General features: G+C 41.6%; 2 protein-coding genes across 8 annotated transcripts in view; one reads left to right on the plus strand and one right to left on the minus strand.

Annotated features, from left to right (window-relative positions):
* Positions 1 to 1,905: 1,905 nt before the first annotated feature.
* Zdhhc6 (zinc finger DHHC-type containing 6) lies at positions 1,906 to 19,830 on the minus strand. 2 transcript variants are annotated; one of them, XM_021194118.2, is made up of 11 exons: positions 19,589 to 19,830; positions 18,089 to 18,558; positions 16,991 to 17,082; positions 15,418 to 15,577; positions 13,575 to 13,736; positions 12,737 to 12,790; positions 8,029 to 8,196; positions 7,305 to 7,346; positions 6,330 to 6,475; positions 6,197 to 6,243; positions 1,906 to 2,479 (listed from the first exon to the last, which is right to left on the minus strand). In XM_021194118.2, exons 2-11 carry the CDS (start codon positions 18,353 to 18,355, stop codon positions 2,376 to 2,378), a joined length of 1,242 nt encoding a protein of 413 aa, XP_021049777.1. In that variant the 5' UTR covers positions 18,356 to 18,558; positions 19,589 to 19,830; the 3' UTR covers positions 1,906 to 2,375. The 2 variants fall into 2 exon arrangements, with proteins under 2 accessions (XP_021049777.1, XP_021049794.1); XM_021194135.2 differs by lacking the exon at positions 19,589 to 19,830 and having other exon boundaries at positions 1,912 to 2,479; positions 15,418 to 15,487; positions 16,993 to 17,082; positions 18,089 to 18,135.
* A 20-nt stretch (positions 19,831 to 19,850) lies between these two features.
* Positions 19,851 to 23,485, plus strand: part of Vti1a (vesicle transport through interaction with t-SNAREs 1A) — a 306,907-nt gene continuing 303,272 nt past the window's right edge. For 5 of the 6 annotated variants that reach the window (XM_029537740.1, XM_021195954.1, XM_021195929.1 and 2 more), the window contains exon 1: positions 19,851 to 20,340. In XM_029537740.1, coding sequence (XP_029393600.1) covers positions 20,247 to 20,340 — 94 coding nt within the window. In that variant the 5' untranslated portion in view covers positions 19,851 to 20,246. The remainder of the gene's footprint in view (positions 20,341 to 23,485) is intronic. The other variant, XM_029537724.1, reaches the window with a different exon arrangement.

Raw genomic sequence — 23,485 nt, forward strand, 5'->3', positions numbered from 1 at the left:
TGTGATGAGAATTAGCATCAAAAAAGAATAATGTGGCCAGGCAGTAGTGGTGCATGCTTTTAATCCTAGCACTTAGGAGGCAGAGGCAGGAGGATCTCTGAGTTTGAGGCCAGCTTGGTCTGCAGAGTGAGTTCTAGGACATCAGGGCTACACAGAGAAACCCTGTCTCAAGAAAAACCAACCCCCCCCCCAAAAAAAAAAAAAAAAAACAAACCAAAAGAAGAAGAAGAAGAAGAAGAAGAAGAAGAAGAAAGAATGAATCATGTGAACAATTAGCTGGATTTTAAATTTTGGCTGTACACTGAAATTATTTGATTTAAAAATGATGAGGCACTTCTCTGGGGTGTCTGAGTCACATAGTCTTGTAGCCAGGTGCGGTGACACATACCCAAAACTACAACATTCAGGAGGCCAGGGCAAGAACACTGCAGGTTTGAAGCTAGGTTACACAATGAGAACCATCAAAATTAAACCATTGTTACAAATTTGGGGAACTACTGGGGTAAACCGAAAGGAGCCGCTATTCTCACCCTATCCACAGTTCTGAGTACTAGGCCTTTAATCTGGGCCCACATTCTAAACTAGTTTACTTTGTCCACTTTACCACCTTTGCTGTATGTTAATCTCTTTCTGCGTTTCTTTTTCTCTTTTGCGATAGGGTCTTACTATAAACCTAACTGGCATGGAGCTTTCTAAGTAGACCAGACTGACCTACAACTTAAGATACCCACCAACCTCTTCCTCTGGAGTGCTGAGATTAAAGGTGTGTGTCACCAGGCGTGGCTGTGGCACTCTAACTTGTACTCCTTTCTGGCTGCTAACTGGTTCAAGAGTATTCACCCTTTCCCCATGCCCTGAGCTTATTAGCAAGGCTGAAACAATGTCTGTACCAGAAACAAAGGAAAAGCAGGACTAAGTTCTAGGGTGCATGGTGGTTTAGTGCCTTCTCAGTTCTGATTTCCCTTTCTATATGCCCTTTACTCCAGCTGACCTCAATGGCTGCCTCCCTGGTCTTGAAACATGCCAGGCCTTACCACAGTGTGGATGCTTGCTGTTTTTGTCTAAAATATAGACACTTCCCACAGGCACATGACTTGTCTCCTTATCTGCTTTGTCAACTCAAGAGCATCCTGCCTTCAGAAACAACTGTATCTGACTCATGTTCATCTGCTGCTCTTACAACAGGGTAACAACAACCACACCTGCTTCTTGCTGAGCACCCAGGTGCCCACTTCTCACTCCTATCTACTGTTGTAGGCTTGGCTGCCCCAGAGGCCTTAATTCCATGAAAGCAAGAATTAAGGAATCCTAAATCAGCTTACTCAAGTCCAGTGAGGGAGACTTTCTCCTGCAGTTCTGCCAACCTGTTTCAAAAAGCTCACCTGTACGGGCTAGTGAGATGGCTCAGTGGGTAAGAACACCCGACTGCTCTTCTGAAGGTCTGGAGTTCAAATCCCAGCAACCACATGGTGACTCACAACCATCAGTAACAAGATCTGATGCCCTCTTCTGGAGTGTTTGAGGACAGCTACAGTGTACTTACATATAATAAATAAATAAATCTTTAAAAAAAAAAGGAAAAAATAAAACAAAACAAAACTCACCTGCAAGTTTAGATCCTAGAACTTGAACAAGCTTCAGGTTTTGATATTAAAGGAGACAGAAGCAGCCACTAGTGATTTGCACTAGTTGTAAAGCTGTAAAGTCAATCTCACAGTAACAGGCTCAGATATTAAACTGAATGTCTTAAAGCCCATGACTCAAGAAGACACACTTGGCAGCAGGGCAATGTTTTCATAAAGACATCAGAGAAACCTTTTTTACTCAGAAAACAAAATAAACCACCACCACCACCACCAAACCAAAAAGCAAACTAAAAACAATGCTTTTTGGTGAAAACTAAAATTTTTACAGAACATCCATTGACCTTTATTGGATTTGACAAAATCTGTTTTATTAAAAGTAATCAAATTTGAGTTTATATTGAATCTGACAAGTTTTACAGTCTCTAGATGATTATGAAGGAAATGTCAACTGAGGAAGAAACAGAATAACCACATGCAAGATGCTCCTGTCCAGTGGGGAATTAGACCTGCAGGTGAAGTCAGATGTGCAGCACACAGAAAGGGCAATTTGCTCACTTGGCTGGAACGGCCGTCCTTCAGTAGGAAGAAGTGGAAAGATGGCAGGAATTCAAAGGCATATGCAGAATGGCTTCTGTTTCAAAATGGTAATAAAAATTTTTGAAGTCATGGCACTAGGGCATCTTTGAGGAAAAGAATACCTTAAGCAGAGTAGGCTCGTTGCATAATTCTCAGGTACTACATGTGGATTTTCAAGTAATGAAGACTCAATGAAGACCACTTTAACAGTGGCTATCTGTTCTTCTTCTCCCCCTCTGGGGCTGGATCTGATTCACCATCACAGGGACACTTTTCCACACAGTTTCTAGGAAACCACCCTCTTACTCTTGAAGTACCTGAGGGAGAAAGTGATGCCACAATGAAGCAGGTGGCAGGACCAGGTGACATTACCAGGAGCAAGTTCTACTGCTTCAAGTGAAGATTGGTTGTTAAGACTTCCTGCTGTTCCCTCAGTTGCTCTCAGACACAGGCCAGGGAAAGGTTTCCAAATGGTTCTACCAAGCTAGGAAATAGGAAGAATCTAGCTCCTGTCCCATCAACTAGGACTGGTGCTAGTGTGGTCTGGACAGTGCCTAACTGGATCTGCAGTTACTTACTGTATGGTGATTGTTCTGGCACACCATTACAGTACACTCTAAGGATGACCCTCCTAATGTCTCTGTATTTCCTTCTGAAGTCTTTCCTTGTTTTCTTTTTTTTTTTTTTTTGAGAGAGTTTTGCTATGTAGTTCAGGTTCTGCTGTGAACTTATGATCTGAATACTAGGTTATAGCCATCTGCTCCAAGGCTATGAATTTTTATACCAGAATCACCTAAGCTGTCTTATGGGGTAAACTATGATTAATCCTAAGTATTTTCTTTAAGAACATCTCAGGTTGATCTTTAAAATTTCAACCTTAGCTTTAAAAGGAATTTCCCCTTAAAGAGGATGCGAATATGACTTGGGGTGGGGTGGGGTGGGTGAGAGTGGAGGGGAAGGGGAGCTGGAGCCTGGCATACAGTTCCCTACATTCTCTACATATCTGCAGCTTGGGTTGTGAGCAAGCTACTTTTGCTTATTAGTTCCATGCTTCAGTTTTCACTGGTAACCAAAGATGGTTCCTGCCTAGGATATCCATCAGGATTTATTTAATTAATTTTAAAAATCAGCATACAGAGTAATGAGCTTTCTCACAATAAAGGTTCTCCCATCCCGCCCCCATCTTCCTTCTAATCCCTTCCCTAACAATCCGTTTGTTTTCACGTCATAGGTTTGTATCCAGTTACCTCTCTTTGAAAAACTGTTCTATCCTTTTTTGTTTAAACACACCCAAACCACTGGCTAGAATCTACATATGAAAACAGGGTGTAGTGTTTGTCTGAGCATCATAAGGAAATTCAGTTGCATCCATCTTCTTGGAAATAGCATTTAACATTTCTTTATAGATGAATAAAAATTCCACTGTGTATATGTAATGTTATTTCCTCCACCCATTCATCTACTGGTGAATATCTAGGCTGGTCTTTTTCCTTAGCTACTGGGAGTATTTCAGGAATAAATCATTGTGTGCAAGTGTCTCTGGTAGGGCTGAAGAGTCACTTAAATATACCCTCTAGATCGGCACAACCCGAGTAATACGGAAGTTCTGTTTGTGGTTTTTTGAGAAACCTCCACATTGTTTGCAGGGGACTGTGGCAGTCTACCATCCCAACAGCAGTGACTAGGGGCTCCCTGTCCCCACCACATTTCTTGTCGTTTGTTCTCCTTGCTGGCAGCTATTTACTTTCTGTGTTTGAATATGACATTCCAAGTGTTCCTGGCTTTTATGGTCACCGACAAGTCTGACGCTATTCTGACAGGTCTACCTTTGCTTTCCCCCGACAGCCTTTTCCTTTGCTTTGCATTTTTGACCTCTTGACTGAGTTCTTCTCTGACCAAGACTATTTGGGTTCTACAAGCATCTTGTGTTTGGGTGTCCATTTCTTCCTCTCAGTTTCTGAAACTTTCTAATTTTATTGACTAAACTGCCTATGAAATTAGACTATCTCCTAATTTTAGTCTCTTTTCTTAGGTTTAGTTTCTTGAACGCATTCCAGAGGTTTTGGAAGTTTCTGTCTTGCTGTTTTGTTTTTATATGTCTGAGAGTATCACTGTCTTGAGCCATACGTCTGTAACTGTGCTCTGCCTGGTCATGCCAACACCTGCTTTCTTTCTTCCCATCACTTTTTTTTTTGGATTGCCTTTCACGTGCAGCATTTCTGTGGGTTTCTTTGTCAGTGCCTTAACTACTTACTGAATTTTTCCTGCACTTTTAGATTTCTTGCCAAGTGACTGACATCTCTTTAATGTTTTCATCAAGGTTCTGAACTGTTTTCCTTACTGCCCTCACCTGCTCTCCAGTCTTTACTGGACAGTGATCCTTTTAGAATGCAGGACTCTGAAGGCTTTCCCCACCACTTTAGCTATTTCCATAGCTTGGATTTCTGTGACTGAGAAGCTGTGAATTTGGGTAGGTTCCCTGGAGCTGTGGTCTGAGGTTTGCACATTTCTGTGCTCTATGTATCTGTTGGGACGAGCGTGCCCTTTGCTGCTTCCTCTCCCTCTGCTCTTTTCTCCTAGTTTCGTTTGATGTGGGTTTTCTTGGCTAGTGTCTTCACTTCAGTAACATGGAAAGACAGCAGTGCTAGTGTTCATCTGCACTGGGAAGGCGCATGCAGACTTCAACTGTGCCTCTTACGGGGCCTGAGGCAGCAGCACTGGGTTCTGAATGGGGACAATGTAACTTGTCATTTTTAGGTTAAGAGCATCAGTAAGTAGGCACACATGAGGGAACGGGAAGGAAGGTGAAGATGAGTAAAGCAGGACTCAAAGTGCTTGCTTTAGAGGTAAGAGAAGCCAGACACCGAGGAGGAAGGAAGCATCAGGCAAGACTCTGTTGTCAGACACAGCCCAACAATGAAGCATAGAAGCTGAGACCAAACTAAAGAGAAAATAGTGAAAATAGGTAAGGAGGAAACAAGGCATTGCAGCCTTGGCCAACAGTTCTTCCTAGCTGTCTTTTGTAGCAGTCGCAGGTAGGGCTGCTAGTCTCAAATTTTAAACAAATTCAGTGATCTCTTCATGATGAGAGGCATTTCTGTGGAGAAGCTCACTTCCTGTTGGAATTCCCAGGTCTTAGACCACACCCCTGTGCTCCACGTCAATTACAACTCTGGTTTTTGAAACTTTTTTTTTTTTTTTCCTTCAGTGCAAGGCTTTCTGCGATGAGGTTCCAAGCAAGCATGGATTTCTTTTTCTTGACAGACATGCCTGCCAGAAGACATGTGGCTCACAATGCAGTGGCAGAGCCCACCTTTCCCTTAGTAACTCTGGGTGCCCATGAAGAATTGAGGCTTCTCAGTTCATATGCCATACCTCTGTCTCCACAGTCTGTCATATTCTAGGGCTCTCTCTCCACAGACTATAGCTGCAGTCCACAGCCTGGACAGTCTCTCTCCAGCTCATTCCTCTCACAGTACCCATGTCCAGAGGGGATAGCACCTTCATGGAAGCTGCTGGCCAGGCCCAGCATGCACAGCACTATGCAGTCAGACGCTGGCCTGAACCTGACCTTAGTCTTCCTCCAGACACTTCTCTTCTAGGAAGAGAGTCTAATGTTTTTATCTTGACCTTGTCTTTGACTGGGTTGTGTCCAGGTGGCTTCTAATCTGCCATATTATGCACAGATGCCTATGGGGACTGTATAAGAACCTATCATATAGTCAAGTAAAGTCTTAGAGGATAAGTCTATGGGGCCTGTATAAGAACCTATCATACAGTCAAGTAAAGACTTAGAGGATAAGTCTATGGGGCCTGTATAAGAACCTATCATACAGTCAAGTAAAGACTTAGAGGACAGCTATTATCATCAAACCTGATAAATGTAAGAGCTGCAGAGAGATATGTTAGAAGCATCCTTGTATGTCTACACAGTCCCCTAATACATTTTACATGTGACTATGCATAAGTTATTTTTACGAATTTGGGGTTACTGCTAACAGTCATACTTTAAACATACCCTTCCACTTCCATACCTTCTATGAAGGAATCATCAAGAATTTTGTCTCCATACAACCAGTATCTGAAATATTTAAAAGGTTAAATTAAATATTTTTGAAGTTAATGCCACTTTTCCTATTGAATAAATGGAATATTCCCATCTCTTACCGTAACCCTCTTGTTGCTAAAATGAACTCTCCTTTCTGCAGCTGTATCCGGGGCTCCTCAGTGCAGGGGCTTGTAAAGAAGGTTCTGACTCCTCTATTCAAAGGGCAACAGGCACCATTATAATCTTCTATGACTTTATAGCGAACCTGCCATCAGTGGTCAGAAGAATAATCTCAGTATTTACTATATCTGAGTTCTTTCAAGCTTGAATAAAAAAAATTAAGTTTAGATCCAAACTATCAGGGAAGGATATTTCTTGTTTTCGGGTTTCTCTGACCCACCATTTCAATCACACATCTGCTATGAATATCATCTGTGTTCAGGAGAACTTTCTGTAATGATGTAAGTGTCTGAATGTTTCTTTCTGGTCTTAAATGGGTTGCTAACTAGACACTTGCGGCTACAGGGTGCTTAGTGTGGCCAGTATAAACAGGACTTAATTTTTATTGTATTTATTTTTAACTAAGACCCTCTTTGGGCACAGATGGCATCATCACTAGCTAACAGCGTGGTTTCATCAGCTGACTAAAGGTATTTTTCTAGGCCAGCAGTATACACTGAGTAACTGTCTTAGGAACTTCTAGCTTAAAGTATTTCAAAGAAAACAAGTCAACAGTATCAGCTGGGTGTGGTGCCACATGGGCGTGGTGCTACATGTCTTAGATTCAGAGGCAGAGGAAGGTAGGTCTCTGAGTTTGAGACCATCATGGATACACAGTGAGACAGTCTGAAAAAAAGTGACCTGCATTGTATTCCAACAAATATAAGGAAATCATGATCCCTGGCGCCCACATGGTAGGAGATTCCCACAACACTCCCTGTGCTATACATGCATGCACAATAAATAATAAGAAAGGAATAATGTAATAAGAAAGGAAGATTATTTAATAAAAGCCAACTGTTTTAAGCTACACTGAAACACAGTGCCCAACTGGAGAAAACAGGAATCAGTACCATTGCAAATAAGCTACTTACACTTCTGACTCTCTTGTCCGCTTTTTGCTTCAACTGTTCTATCTGGAAGACAAAAGGAAAAAGATTAAATATTCTGTGTCAGGACTGAGCAGCCTCTCCCCTTCCAGAAGAGCGTGTTTAAGGTATCCCAAGCCCCAGTTTCTGGCACTTCTTAATAGTTGAGCCACAGTCTGGGAATCTCAGAATCTGATCTCTGAAGTCTTCACCTCTGTGCATTCTTGGGTGCTCACAGGGATCAGGGTTAGGGAGGTATAGTCTCTGGTCTCTCAAGCTACTAGGCTGAGTCTCAGTGATTCTCTAATGGACAAACTAGAAAACTCATTCATTATTAATGATTCTCGACTAAAGTTTTCCCCTTAGTCAGAACCTACTAATAGAATTGTATTAGACACGGCTGGGGAGATATGGGCTTGCACCCAGCCTTCAGGAACAACTGAGGGGCAGATGTGAGGGTGGAGGTCGAGCAGGAGTTCATGCATGACAGAGGTAGTTAAAGGTCAGGTTTTTTTTTTGGACTTCATGACAGCAGTCTAGACTGTTCAGGAAAGAGCTGAATAAAGGAAGGTCACAATGCTAAGAATCCCTATGGATATTACACTCATTTTGACATATGGAAAACTCAAGCACTACAATATGACTGACTACAAGCTCTCACGACGTTGTGGGAGTTAACAAAGTAACCATGACAGAGAGAGAGGAAGGCCTTTTCAACAGAGCTACTCACTGTGAGACTGTACTGGTCACAGCCCTCTCGTATTGGCCACTCAAGTCCATCTCCTTCAGGGACTCCCGACCATGTAAACACCTGTTTAAAGTTCTTCCACTTACTTCCCATATCATAAGGAAAAATGAAGACTTCATCCAGCTGGTAATACTGAATGCGATCTTTAGCCTGTGGAAAACAAAGGTGTAAAGTGGCAGCTGCTTCTACCTGCAGTGGCTTTTGCTAATACATTATTGAGAATGCCAACTTTTGAAACCTGTATTACCCATAAAAATACTTTGTTATTGCTGGGCTAATAGGAGTGTTATCAGAGAATATAATTTTATCACATTATAGAGTGATTTAACTGCGAATAATAACCTTGTTTGTGATATCCCAGAAAGCACATGTCTATCTTAGGAACAAGCATTCCAAAGGTTTATAAAAGGATTAGCTAACTGTATCCTGTGCAGAAACCCCGCCATGCTTATGGTTGCTTCACAGCACAGGAGAGCAGAGGTAAGAAGTGATGCTGTTAATAGACTCAGGAGAAGGTATGGCTCATAGAGCCAATGGCCAGGAAGTTAATAGGGAGGCACTATTTTACAAAGAACATTTTGCAAACTTTGTGAAGGAGTTTCATGTGTTTTGTTTCATCACATACACACACGCACTGTATCTTCAATTATAGGTCATATCCCAATGGTACAGTTTATATTCTAGGCATTTAAATGGCTAGTTCTCTCTGGACATAAACTAAGTTTGAATTTCTTACATTCTACTGCCACCTAGTGGTAAGAACATGCATTATTTAATTTGAAAGCAAGTTCAACAGTGTCTGGTAATCTTAAATATTTTTGGAGAATTTTATTTCCTTAATTGAAGTTCTGTCTGTGATAAAGTGCCAGTTTTAATAATTTCTAGATTAACATGGTTTTATATAGTGCCATGATCTTTAGCAAAACAAAACAAACAAAAACCTCTACTATCAACATATTTATTATGCTTACCAGAAATGGTATTATGAAATATTTGTTTATTAAGGGATAGAATTTTATGCAAAAGTTTCTTGTAGTTATTAATAAAGTAATATGTGTGTTACCTATTTATTAAAACAACTGTTAAACTTCAAAATGATGGTACGCCCACTCGCTAGGCTGCGATGGGTGCACTCTGAAAAGACACAGCCACAGGACTGCTTCTTGCTACTGATGTGCTTTCTCATGTTGGCCATCACCATACTCCTCAGTTATTTGGCTTGGGGTGAGTAGATACCGGGAGACCCTCACTGCCTATAGCCTGGGGAGATTACTTCCTGAATATTAGCTCACTCCACTGGGAAAATTTCCTGCAGCTCAACATGAAGATAAAAGTTCTTGAGATAAAGCCTTTTAGATGAATTCATGACTTTATGAATTTACTAATTTGATTTAAGTAGTTTCAGGAAGTTAGCCTGATTTAAATAAATTTGGTAAGTTAGGGTAGTTGACAGAAAAGCTAAAGTTAGAATCAAGATTAGAGTGTGATTGCAAGATCTGCATGAGGTAGAGAAAGGAGTACAGTGAGCTTTCATGCGTTACAACTACGTGGACTGTAGTAGCAAGAAAAATAGGCTTGGGAGAAGTTAATGACTAAAGAAAACATTTAGTCTAGGTTGGTCCTGAGTTCCTTGATCATGTGATCTAGGGATGTGGTAACAGGTTTCCTATGTGCACCATGAAAAGGAAGGCTATGATTAAAGAGTAAAATTCTATTATAAGAACAGATTAATCAGAATAGCTGATCAAGACTTCAAAAATAAGGTGTAAGACAAATGACCTGCTCCTTAGTAAATACAGAACACCTATCGTCAGCCAAGCATAGGGAAAAGCTTGTTACTATAGAATTGGCTTGCTTAAACAATGGTAATTAATGACAAAAGCATTATTGCTTTGGGCTTATAAGGAACTTGTGGAGAAAAACATAGATACTTGCGACTATGAGGTAATTTTCTTCTTACATAGAAAACTTTGTCCTTGGGGATATAAATGGACTAAAGGAAAAACTAAAGCTGCTGGGGGCTTGCTCCATCCAGCAAATGTGTGTATGTATGTTTATGTGTGCAATGCTTGGAGCCAGTTTGGAGCTTTGCTCCATCTACTCAATATGTGAATGTATGTGTCTGTCTGTCTGTCTGTCTGGGTATGTATGAAGTTGCTAGAACCTGCTTTTGTTTCATCCACTGCATGGGTGTCTATGATTTTCCCCTTTTCTCTAATCACTGGCTGCCCCTCCTCCCATCTGAATTGCCAGTTGCTATCAGCACTGATTCCTATCAGTCTCTACACCATTCTGTCTTACTCGATTAACTCTACGGTGTCAAGGCTGCTCTTCAACAATACAAATTTACTGAATTTTATACATCCACCTTCACCTGAATAATAGAGAGTAATTCTTCCCTCCCTGCCCCTCCTTTTTTTTTTTTTTTTTAAAAATAAATGAAAGATTCAGGTGCTAGAAGTATGGTTCAGTGCTAAAGCATATAATTGGCTAAATGATAATATCAGACTCTTCAAGATGGATTGAATTTCAAAAACCAAAATATAAGCTACTTTATATGAAAAAAAAGGTAAAGACGGCAGTAGTTTACAAAAATAATGAAGACATGTGTTTGCCTAAGAGCAGCACTTAATAGATATTATCAATACCACATACTAAAATCGAACATAGGCACATGGCATTCTTATGGGAAAAGGCAGCAAATAGTACTAAGCCAAGCTTAGACAGTAAATAAGGTTCCTTGGAAGAAATAATACCTAAACTGTATCTTGAGGGGAAATAATAATAATAATTCAGGAAAAAATTTAGGTAGAAGAAAACCATGGAAAAGATGTAGAAGTATAAATGTGTAAGCTCTGAGAATGAGATGGGGCAGTAGGGAGAGAGGCTGGTAAAGGACACAGGGACATTGTGAACAGGGGGCACTGTAAACAGCCTTGTAATGCATGAGCTATGGAAGCTGAGCTGTACCCAGGGTTCAGCAAGGACACACTTTTCATAATGGTCCTGACATTTGCAATGTGGGTAAACTATCTGGAGCCAAGAAGGCAGTGATACAACACGGTGTAAGTTGTCACACTGTGTGCAGATGCAATCAACTTCTGTGTTCACAAACTCCACCAATAGATCTATAACCAAGATACCTATGACCCCAGAACACTGGAGGCTGAGGCAGATCTGGGCTGGAGGGAAACCACAGCTCTAAAATACAATAAACAAACGCTGCGTGTCCACAGAACATGCACATACTTTTTCTTATCTTTATCCCCTAAACAATAAGTATTAACTATTTCGATAATGCATTAGGCAGGGTTCTCTAGAGGACCAGAACTTGACTATGTGGTGAATATGGTTTCGAAGATAAAGTCAGAATAGCACCATGACAGGTAAACAACTGAAGGTGTCTGCATCCAGATGAAGGAACTTCAGGCTTTCAAGTGAAAATGAGAATTTTGGAAAACTTATATTCATTGCCATGATTCTGACAGCTTACCCATATTCAAAGAAACTCCCATTTTAATATAAAAGTTATATATGTCGTGTATAAGTAATTAAACATAAATGCTATGAATTTAAATATAAAAGAGTACAAAAAGGTAACTGACTGAGATGTTCCCTGTTGGCCTGGGGTAAGGCTCAGTGACAGGCCTGCTAAGCAAACATGAGACTGTGAATTTCAGCTCCAGCCCTGGGATGTGTGGGAGGCAATCACTTGTCAAGTTTTAATGTAAAATCAATACCTATTATAGTCTAAAATGTTCATCAAAATACTCCAGACTTTCCCACTTACTTATCTGTATGAAGCTGGTCTTTCCACATAAATGTCAGCCAAAGTAATAAGTCTCAACAGATCAAATGCAGAAGTAGGTGTGAGATTCTAACTGTCTTCTGTTAAATCAGATTAAAAGAGATTTGAAAATCTATAAAATGAGGACACTTACCCTATTTAGCTATCAAAAATAGTTATTTTTACAAAATGTTACATTAGCATAATGGATTGCCTTTAAATATTTTTTTTTTTAAAGATTTATTTATTTATTATATGTAAGTACACTGTAGCTGTCTTCAGACACTCCAGAAGAGGGCGTCAGATCTTGTTACAGATGGTTATGAGTCACCATGTGGTTGCTGGGATTTGAACTCCGGACCTTCAGAAGAGCAGTCGGGTGCTCTTACCCACTGAGCCATCTCACCAGCCCTAAATATTTTTTATTTTACTATGTTTTTCACTTAGAAAATATGGCAATTATCTGTGAGCACAGCATACATACATACAAGCTCATTAGTGAACTTGGCAATTTGGGGGAAATAAAACTAAAATGACTCAGAGTACAAGGTTTGGGAACTGCTGCTCTAAGTTAAAATGCACAGACTGGATTGGATGTCAGGGACTAAACATGTCTTAAGATGCCAAACTTCTGCTCTACTATTGTTTTGCCCATGCAAACACCAACCACACCTGGCCCTGCTTGGCTTTCAAGAATAGATAAACCAAAGAGTTTTGACAAGGTGGATGTTACAGGCCTGAATTAATATCTCCATGTCTCTGGCTCTCTGCTGTGGTGGAGGAAGGCTCAATGCTCCCCTTGCTCACTTTGCATGTGATATGCCAGTGACACAGGGTCACATCCCAGCATCAGTAAGTTAGCGAGTCAGAACTTTATATTGAAGGAACAATTATTAAATTTACCTTTTCTTCAATCCATGATTCAATAGAAGTTTTGTTTCTGAGAATAATTTTTATCTAGAAATGAAATGATAGTGAAGTTTTACAATGTTACTTTGGTTTACTTCAGATCATTATCATCCTAATTTCAAGACAGCTTTTCTTGTTCTACCTCAGATGGAGCCACCAAAGATGGCAGAGGCTAAACAGCAGTCAGTATGCAGTCCCTCTTAACTAATGCACTACAGTATCTCTATGCCAAACTCATCATGGCCAGCCAAGGCATAGCGAGTCCCAGTGACACAGAAATGAGTATCACTGGTTATGCCTGCCTTAATTTCTTTGTTATGACTAAGTCCATGTGTGAAAAAATGTTACATCAAGATCTTAATTTCTTTAAAATTAATGTCCTTAATTATAAGAATTAGGAAAAGAATCCAATCTCTGTACATTTCCTCAGGAGCCTCATTTTCATAGATATTCATGTGTACTAAGTACATGAATGAGTGACCATAGGTGAGTCACTTACCCTTTTCAACAGACACTCACTTATCTGTAAGGAAGAGAGGACAGCACTCTTCTTCAAGGCCTTTTGGGGTGACTTGAAGATCATGTAGAGTGAGAGCACCTTTCTCAACTCTAAAGACTTCTATCAGGGTGTATGTCTTTATACAGTGGCTACAAGTTCTGGCAAAACTACTTCAAAATTACCTATTGTACACAGGTGATAAACTAATTGCCTACAGCTAAGCAAAAGTACTTTCTCCCTTATGCTCAATCTTTACATTCACGTTTACCTCTTTCTTTGCAATCAGGTCCAATAACATGGCAACTTTTAGATGGAGGTGGGAAAGAACTTTACCTGTATGAAAAACAACATCCCAACAGCTATGGTTGTTCCCAAAGCTAATCCCAAGGCAAACAAGGTGGCAGCAAATGCAGCCAATCCGAAGGGAACAATTGGAGGTGGATCTCTCCTGGCTGCACTCATGTCAATCTTGACTGTGTTCCACCCAAAGGAGAGCTGTAAACAGTAACAATGCACATGTGAAATTCGTGTTGAGGTAAGCACCGTTGAGAAGAGTGACTTACAACGACCAGAGTTAGCGAGATGACTCAGTGGATAATGCACTTGCTCTATAAGTATTGAGACTGAGTTTGGATCTCCAGCACTCACATCAATGATCCAAGGGCATGGTGGCTCTCCAACCCTTCCAGAGTCTGGAAGGCCAACACAGAGAATTCCCAGGGAAAGCTGGCTAGCCACACTGAGATAAGATCTTATAGTAATCTTACAATAATCTTATCTCCACTAAGTTCAATGTAGAGATCCTGCCTCAATGGAAAAACTGGGGAGCCATTAAGAAAGATTCTCAACGTCAGCCTCGGACTTCCACATCCATGCACCCACCCCTTCCCACATGCACCAACACGTGAACATGCATGCACACAGACAGACTACCCACGGAAAAATAACTTCAACAAAAAACTAACCCAACATGACTAAAACGATAATAATAATGACATTGCCACAGCATCTGCAGCAAACAGCAGTTTCTAATGAACACTTGGCTCGTACTGACATGTCCAGTGTCTTTTTCTTTTTGAAGTATGAGGAATCAAACCTAGGGCCTCACACACACTGGACCAGAGGTCTAACACTGAGCTGTAGACATCTACAGCTCCACCGTTTGTTATTCAATTTAGTTTTGTCGTTTCCTCAGAAGAGTTAGTTTGACTTGGCAAATAGGAATAGTCATAAACAACAAGGGAACACTTTGCCTCCACTGTCTCCTTGCTACTGTAAATTTACAGTATTCTCCACAGCAGCAGATATAGCATGTTCCATAAGCAGTGTTCAAGAGCTGGCAAAATGCTGGTTAAATAGACCCTGCAGGTGTGTAGTGTCTGGCCTGTATGATGTTCTAAAACAGTGGTTCTTTTTTTAAAAATTTTTTTTATTATTATTTTCTTTATTTAAATTTCAAATGCTATCCCAAAAGTTCCCTATACCCCCCGCCCCCCGCCCCTGAAAACAGTGGTTCTTAACCACTGGGTTTTGAACCCTTTGGAGGTCACATGTCAGATATCCTACAAATGAGATATTTACATAAAAAATTATAAAAGTAGCAAAATTACAGTTATGAGGTAGCAACAAAGTAATTTTATGGTTGTGGGTCCACAAAACATAGAACTTAGTTGCTAACATTAAATCTAGAGAGCTCATACAAAAATTCAGATTCTTAAGCATTGCAATATTAGCACTGCTATGCTAGGAATGACTGAAAACTAGAAACTGGCTAAAAACATATGGATTGACCCCTCTGTGAAGGACATGGACCAAATGAGAAAAGAAATGTCAATCTGCTAAAGTCACTGAACGGAATGATCCGGAAAGTACCAGTGTCTCTTTCTTCTGGTTCTTTCTACTCACTAGACTCACCACAACCACTAAGTGAGAAATGTAATAAACCATGGATAAGAGAAATCAATTAGCATAAATTTCAACCGGAGCATAAAATAATAATAATAATTAAATAATAATAATAATAAAATAATCTGTCCTCATTTTCAAGATTAAGGGCTTTTTAAAAGCTGCTATACCAGTTAAGTCCCAACAGTGTTATCTCCAAAGGGACCCTGTCAATGACCTTGATAAGGACACTCCATGAGCAGAAATGGGAGTGTGCCATGGTCTCACCTACCCGATTATAAAGCTGTGTGTACATTGTCATCATGAAGATGAAAGCAGCATGCGTGCAGCCCAGAGGAGCCAACAGGAGGAAGAGCGTGAACGAGGCGTGGTTCTGGTGACCACAGCAGTTGTTGATCCAGGGGCAGTGGTGGTCCATCTTCATTACACATCTATTAAGAAATATATGGATGAAGCAGAAAGCAGAAAATCTGGTCCACTTTGGCTCTAGTTTTCAAAAGATCAAGCAAATTGGAATCCAATATGTGCAGGAGTCACAGGGGAATTAATTCTCATAAAGCGGTTACATCTTCATGACCTTTTGAGGTTATAGATGGTGACTTCTTTAAAATTCTAAATAGCATAAGAGTAAGCTGACATTACAACAGCTTCCAAAGCAAACAAGTCTGCTGCAAATAAAAATTGCATAAAGAAGCCGGGCAGCTCTACAAGAGTTTCAGTAGAAAGGAGGAAGCCCTTGGCTCACTCCTTAGGCTGGACTGATATGCAGTCCACACAGGTCTCCAGGGAATGGTTATAGAGCTCTCCAGTCACAACCGCAGCTTCTTTCCTTTCTCATAGTACGTGTTAGAAATGGAGTTTCTGGCCCCCACATAAGGCGGTAGGGGAAGCAGCCTCACAGTAAGTACTTCTTTCTCTTTGCTAAAGAAAAGTTCCTGGCAACAAACCTGATTGTAGTTTAGATTTCCTAAATTTCATATTAATCAACAGATGTTGCTGATAGCTAGGTCCTGGCATATTTTGCATTTTTATAGTGATTCAGTTTTCTTCCCATTAAAATCTTGATAACATATATGAATGAATCTGAGAAAAACCAGTCTAATTCACTCAAAATAATTCTGAAGCTAGTCAACATCATAAACAATGAATGCAATTAATCCTGACACAGCAAATGAGAAAAACTAAAATGATAACTTTTAATTTGTTTTTGTGGGGCAAGAAGCAAAACATCTGTTTTTCTAGAAAAAAAATCTCTTCCTTTTAATAAAAGAATGAAATGATTTATGTTGATATTTAAATGCAAACTAATCTTCCAGACAAGTATTTTGATGATGTTTCTGACAAGGTGAACGCCTTGCAGTGCTGGTTAGCTTTGTTAACTTGACCCAAACCTACACATACTGGGAAGAGGGGTTCCCAAGAGGAATGCCTCCATCAGACTGGACCATGGGAATTATCTAGACATCATTTTTTGGCCGCTGATTGACATGGAAGGGGCCTAGCCCACCAAGGGCAGTAGCACTTACAACTAGGTAGGCCTGGGCTGCCTTTAAAAAAAAAAGATGGTCGCTGAATAAGCAAGGAAGAGCAAGTCACTAGACAGCACTCCTCAGTTTCTGGTTCAAACTCCTGCCTTGGTTTTCCTTGACAATGACTGTAACCTGAAGCCAAATAAACTCTTTTCTCCCCCAATGTGCTTTTGGTCAGTGTTTCATCCCAGCAACGGAGAAATAAAGTAGGACAGTTTTAGGGAACAAAAATGGATTCTACTGTCTCAACAGGAAATACAACAAAAAGAGGAGAAACCAAGTAGATCAGGCCCAGTAAACAGAAAAGTCACGCACCTGTTACACTTTCTGCAGTGGTGTGAGCGCGGTGCCTTGTATGCTTGGCAGACTTTACAATACTGGAGATACATGCTATCCTGAGACTTTTCCTTGATAGAAAAGGAGGCATGTCAGTTATTTGATCCTAAACAGTAGCAAGTTGGGCTTTATGAAGGAAGGCCCTAGAGTGCTTTATATTTCTGTTATGGATGAAGGGGAAGGGGGCCAGTAACTTGCATTTTCAATGCCTGTATTTGCGCTAACATATTTTAAGTGATAAACTGTAAGGACGGCTTCATTCTACAGATTTCTCAGAGATTATTTTTCTTTTCTTTTCTACACAACCCGAATCCAGTGTCAACTGGGTCTACGAAAGGAGATTTAGGTCCTCCCACTCTTAGTGGGAGCTGCTTTAGATAACCTGACCAGGACTCCAGAGTGAAGTATGAGGTGACACTTTCTGATATTTCTCCCTCCTACACTTACTGCCCTTGTCACTTTTTCTCTTTGGGTCATTTCAGGAACTCCCTAACTGGTCGTTTTCTCTCATCTAAATCTCTGTATTATCAAAATACGGTACCTATACTGCCCTCTGCCAGGGCTTTGCCTAACACATCTAGATATCCCTGTGGTACAAGCAGCTTCCATGGATTCTGAGCTAGTTGCCCCACCCCCAACGTTTGTTGTTGTTGTTGCAGTTACACAAGGCTCTTCAGTTTCTGGGGATGTTTTCCACATGCTCTCAGCCAGAGGCGCTGTCCTCCCTTTCATCTTCTCTGGAAACTTACTATATTAACCAGGTGGGCCTAGCTCACAAGATGACATGTCCTTGCCTCCTTAGTGTGGAGATTAAGGTATGGACTACCACACACATCCTTTAAACACCACCACCACCAAACCCCCAAAGAACGAGTATTCAATTGCTTTGGAAATAGCTAACGTAGATCATTATTTTCACATAGACACAAGTTCTACGCATAAGCAATCATCAGTAACTGGAGTAGCACCAGTGTCACCTAGGTCAAAGGCTGATTAGGTAAAAACAAAACATCATCATAATGGCAAACCAGACATAAAATTATGCAACAGTCATTGTCAAATGGATCTTTTTCTTACCGGTTTCCACCCCCGAGGGACGAAGCCAGGACCAGCAAACATGGCATTGAAGTAATTATAAAGAATCATGACGGTCCAATTTATCAACATGATGAAATTCACACTTCCTCCAGTTGTATGTAAGGGCCAATACCACAAGACAGAGTCAATCATGGCCATTGTAGAGCATATTGCTATAACACCAAGGGCTATTATGGGACCCCAATGACACAGTCTCCTTAAGTCTTGAAGATTTTCAAACTTGATTACTGAGCAGAATATGCCCATTTTGGTGAAGAATGACTTCTTTCTTCTAAAGAACTAGATTTCCTTTTCCTGTGCACACTTTTCTGTGTGCAACAAGTCCATGTGTGTTCCTGAGCTGTCATGCCTTTGGCTGAAGGGTCGCTGATGTGGGGCATGTCATTTTCACTTGTGGCCTCCAGAACTCTTTATCTCACAGGAGAATCTAGGTTGGTTTGAAACACAGTCTAAGGAAAACAAGATGGGGAAACTCCGTTTAGAAAGTCCATATGCCATTTATTGAATATTTAACCCCAAGAAGCACTGAATCAGCACCCCAGAAGCACACTAGTGTGGAGTTCACCTCTTATCGAGAACAAAAAGAATTACTTTGGACCTATCCAGAATACAGTCCGAGCGTGAAGTGCATGTAAACTGGATACATTAAACAGTTTTCCTCCTCTGTTCAAACTGCCAGAAAGGATCGACTACTCCTTGCTTAGTGGATCGTTTGAGAGAACAAAGACTTAGGGAGCTGAGAAGCAGGGTCTCATCTAATTATCACTTATGCAATTCTTCCTAGAACAGAAACTGGCTTAGAGAGTCTGTGATTATATCGACCGATCAAGGTCACAACAGCTAAGTCCAGAATAGAAGCCAAGGCACCAAACTTCTTTTTAGGACGTTCTAAACTGCCTCCCAAAGAGTTGTGAATTAACTGTGACATGCTCTACGCATATAATACTTTGTGTATTAATAACTGGGCACTTGTTCTCCCAAGCGCCAACATTAGCAATCGATCGGGGTTAAAGGTACAGGAACAAGGGTGCGATTAAAACGAGAAAGGTGCATGTGTGCGTGCGAAAAATCACGACTGAAGCAGTGCACGAGAACGAGCACAGAGCAGATTTAAGAAGAAAAAAAAAAAAAATTAATTCCCTCCGGGGGCGAGGGAGAGAGGGAGAAGGGAAGAAGGCACGCACGCACGGGGAATAGTTGTAGACCTGAGTTCTGAATGGAGTGAAATGAGCCGGGAAAAGACCTATGACACATGGGTATGACGTCTGCGTTACGGATTCCCACGGAGCTGCTGCGCCAGCCCGGTGCCTGCCTCAGTTTCCCGCCCATGTAGTGGTGCGGGATGCTCTGGGATCTTCTCTCACGGGACAAACGTCTTATTAAGCGAGGCTGGGCTCGCTGTTTTGGAGATGCTGGCCCGACTAGGTCGAGGCGAAGACCGCCTCACAAGCGGGTTGCACCCCCTGCGGTGACTCCCACCTCAGTCTGGTCTCCGGTGCCCGCTCCACGGCCATCGCATTTCCGGGACGGCCCGGGCTCAGCGGAACAGATTTTCTCCTCCTTATAGCTCTGTCATGAGCACTTCAGTCCTGAGCAAGCCGAACACGGACCCTGACGGCGAGAACCGCGCGAGGAACTCGGACCCGCGCGTCTCTGGTTCACGCGGCCGCCGGGAGCCTCCCGCTCCCGTCCTCGGCGCAAGCTCCGCCACAGCCACTTCCGGCAGGTGCGCGGCGTCAATCTTCCCTCGGAAAGCCCGCGCCTGCAACTTAGAGCTTGGGGCGCTCCAGCCGTTTCCCTGGAGGTGCAGTGTTGGGGACGTGTTTTCTGTGATACCCGAGAGCGTGTGGCTTTCGTAGTCTTTTTTCATTTTTTTTTTAGGGGTCACCGAAAGTGAACTTTTTCTTTAGTTTTACGTTCGAAGATTGAGTGGAAAAGAAAAGGCACAGGCAGTGCAGTTTCCGGAGGACAAGGACGGCGTAGAGCAACCAGGAAGCGGCTGGGCTGGGAGTTGTTCCCGGTTCCCGCTGTGCCGTGGAGACTTCTTCACAGGGTCCCTGCGCCGAGGCCAGGCGCCCTTGGCGAGTCCCGCTCTGAGCGCTAGAACCCGGCTCCGGCCGGCCTTGCCCGAGCTGCCATGTCTTCCGACTTCGAAGGGTACGAGCAGGACTTCGCAGTGCTCACTGCTGAGATCACCAGCAAGATTTCCAGGGTCCCTCGGCTCCCTCCGGGTGAGTACCCTGCCCGGCCGGGCGGGGGCGGCCTGGAGAGCCGGGGGCCGGGGAACGCCGCCTGGGCACGCCGGGCACGCCGGGCTCGCAGGCGCCAGGCTGCTGTGGGCGGTGCTGGCGGCCCGGGGAGGGGTGCGTTCTTGGTAGTCGGTTGTGATAGGCATGAAATGTGCTTCAAATGCACAACACCTTCTGCATGCAAACCATTTGGGGACGGGGGGGGGGGCGCCTGTTTCCTACCCCACCGCTTTTTAAAAGCTTGTATAGCCTTGGAAACATTGCTCTGCATCTTGATTTCTTCTTTTTTTCTTTTCTTTCTATTTTTTTTTTGTCTTTTGTAAAATATGAGTATTCAAAGGAACTGTATGAAAGTTATCAAGATTGTGGATCTGTAAATGCAGCAGCAGCGTTGTTGTTTTAGTCAATAATTCTGTTATCTTATTTGTGGCACACGAGAATGACAAGCTAGGATGCCTGAATTCAAGTCTAGCTCTTGCCACTTAGAAGTTGTCTCCTAGGCAAGTTTTTGTTATCCTTCAAAACTTCCTTCTTGGTTCGAGAGACTTGTACCTCTCTTAGGGCTGTTGTGAAGATTAATTGATACACATCTGTGAAGCCCTGTGTCTTAGCTCTTGTTAGGATTCATATTTTTCAGACTTCTGCACTGATTCTGTGATTCTCATCTTTCTTGGGTAGCTATAACCCAATTTTATATGAAGCTTCGTATGGGGCAACTTTGCTCACTTTACAATTCAGCATCCTCCTAGCATGCTAGGTTGTCAACAGTGTGAAGGTAGGAGCCTTGTCTGATTTCTTAACATTTCTTTTCTAAGGGCTCAGGGCTCAGATTTTTTTTTTTTTTTTTTTGGTTTTTTAAGACAGGGTTTCTCTGTGTAGCCTTGACTGTCCTGGAACTCACTTTGTAGACCAGGCTGGCCTCGAACTCAGAAATCTTCCTGCCTCTGCCTCCCGAGTGCTGGGATTAAAGGCGTGTGCCACCATGCCCAGCTAGGCTCAGATTTTTTTGTGTGTGTGTGTCGTGTGTGTGTGTGTGTGTGTGTGTGTGTGTGTGTGTGTGTGTATAAACGGGATTGTAATATAATACTTTGTGACTTGTAAGATAGTGTTTTAGGATTTTTCTTTAAGTACAGATTTAATTTGAGTAGTTAGTAACAAATGATGAGTTTTATTTATTTTTTGGCTCAGTTTCATTAGGGAAATTGAATGATCACTGGGCTGCTGAACTTGCCTCTACTCCAGCTCTGGACCATACTTTCTAGAAGAGATGATTCTCATTGGTCTGCAGAATTGTGGGTATCTTCACTTTCTTACCTGGTCTGCCCCAGTCCAAGATGACAGCAGTAACCTCTCTTGGATCTAAGTTGTTCCTCACCCCCTGTCCAGAATTTCCCCCCGTCTTTATGTTTATATATAATTATCTTCCTGGTCACCCCCCCCCCACACACACACACCTGCTTTCTGTTACTAGGGATATTTGCTCGAAGCCAGGACCTCTGAGCCTCCATTCCATCCCCCCCCACCCCCCGAAGTCCAGTTAGCTCGGAGGCAGATGATGTCTTAAAGAGGTTTATGAGTTCCAGGAAGGGAGAGAGGGGAGAGAATCAACGTAGCATATACCACAGAGCTGTGTTGCCTCAGAGATTTTTACAGAATGGATGATGGCCTCCTGCCTTCATGATACTTCACCTCACCTCTTCTCTTCAATCCCACTTGTCTCCATTGCCCAAGATCATCTTGATTTTGTTGCTGTTGTTGTCTGAGACTCATGCCTTTGAATTGAGTCCCAGAGCCTCAGTACCAGGATGTGCAGTGGCAGGTGGATTTTGCTCACTTTGAATTTTAATGTATTTTGTTTGTTTTTTAGCAGTAGAAACATTTTTTTTAATTTGGGAAAATAGCTTTATTATTGAGACACTGTTTTACAAAGTAATATTGTCCTGGATACAAAGTTGTGAAGAATCTAAGAAAATAGATTTTGTTACAATTGAGTTTTCTTGCCTTTGTGTTTAAAATTCTTACTACATAGAAGGAAACAGTTGGATTATTTTAAAAAATAAAGATACTACTGTCCCTGTCCTCATATTTAGTGTAATGTGAGACCCACACACAGCAACCATGTTTCATTTGAAAGGAGATTGCATTGTTGGCACTGTGGGGGAAAAATGTGTACTTATTTGAATAATTAAATGATTCTTGAAAATACAGTGGTTTTCCTCTTATTGTGGTTACTCCCTTTTAAACCTGCTCCTAATTGATAGAAAAAGATATTTTTCCATGAATTTATGAGCTAACAGGAATTAATAATATAACCATGACAAGAGCAGTATGCTTGCTATGGGATTATATAGTTACCAGTAATTATATTGTTAACATTATTACTGTAACTGTAATACCCCATAGCATCATAATGGTTGTGTCACTCAGCTGCAACAGATCCAGAGAGGAGTTGTAATTTATTTGAACTAAAAAGATTAAAAAATTGGAGCAAATTTTAAAGTCAAAGCAGCTCATTCTCCCAAATAACAGCGTTTTTAAGTTGCAGCGCTGAGACTGTGGAGATGAGCCATCCTCTGCTGTGCCTGTGCAGGTGCTAAGGAGACTTCCGAAGAGAATAGGAGAGACCAAAACAAAACAACGGACATTCTGAAGCTTTATTTTAAAAAGAAACTGATTATTCTGTAATAATTTATCAATAAAAAAACTTTGCTCTTTGAAGTGTTTGAATCTTAACTAACTTTAATAGCTGTGATCTTTAGATGGGTGAGTCCCTTGATGAATACACTGTGGTTACTGAATTTAAAGATTGAATTTTAATGATGATTGTTCTGTGAGGAAGTCAGACAAATCAGGGAAGTCAACGAGCCAAGATCATAACCTGTACTACAGCCCCGATTTTTGTCGTGCTGGGAGTGAGTGTCTTAGCAGAAGAGTACTCTCTGCAAGGTGGGGCTTCCATCGCAGCAGGCAGGCATCTTGCAGGGTCTTCAACAGAATTTCACTCTGCAATTACTTCTTCTTCTTTTTTTTTTGTTCTTGCATTTAATTTTTGTTATCTATGATTTTTTTATTTATTATTATTTTCTTTATTTACATTTCAAATGCTATCCCGAAAGTTCCCTATAAC

Source organism: Mus pahari, chromosome 1 (genome assembly GCF_900095145.1).
Source record: "Mus pahari chromosome 1, PAHARI_EIJ_v1.1, whole genome shotgun sequence".
Taxonomy (NCBI): domain Eukaryota; kingdom Metazoa; phylum Chordata; class Mammalia; order Rodentia; family Muridae; genus Mus; species Mus pahari.

Bases quoted from the DNA above. Each gene is read 5' to 3' on its own strand.
- Zdhhc6 (XM_021194118.2), bottom strand. From the start codon at position 18,355: ATGGGCATATTCTGCTCAGTAATCAAGTTTGAAAATCTTCAAGACTTA. The intron at 15,578-16,990 runs GTGCGTGACTTT...ATTTCTTAATAG, and splicing joins CACTGCAGAAAGTGTAACAG to ATGTGTAATGAAGATGGACC. The intron at 6,476-7,304 runs GTAAGTAGCTTA...CACTGATGGCAG, and splicing joins CGGACAAGAGAGTCAGAAGT to GTTCGCTATAAAGTCATAGA.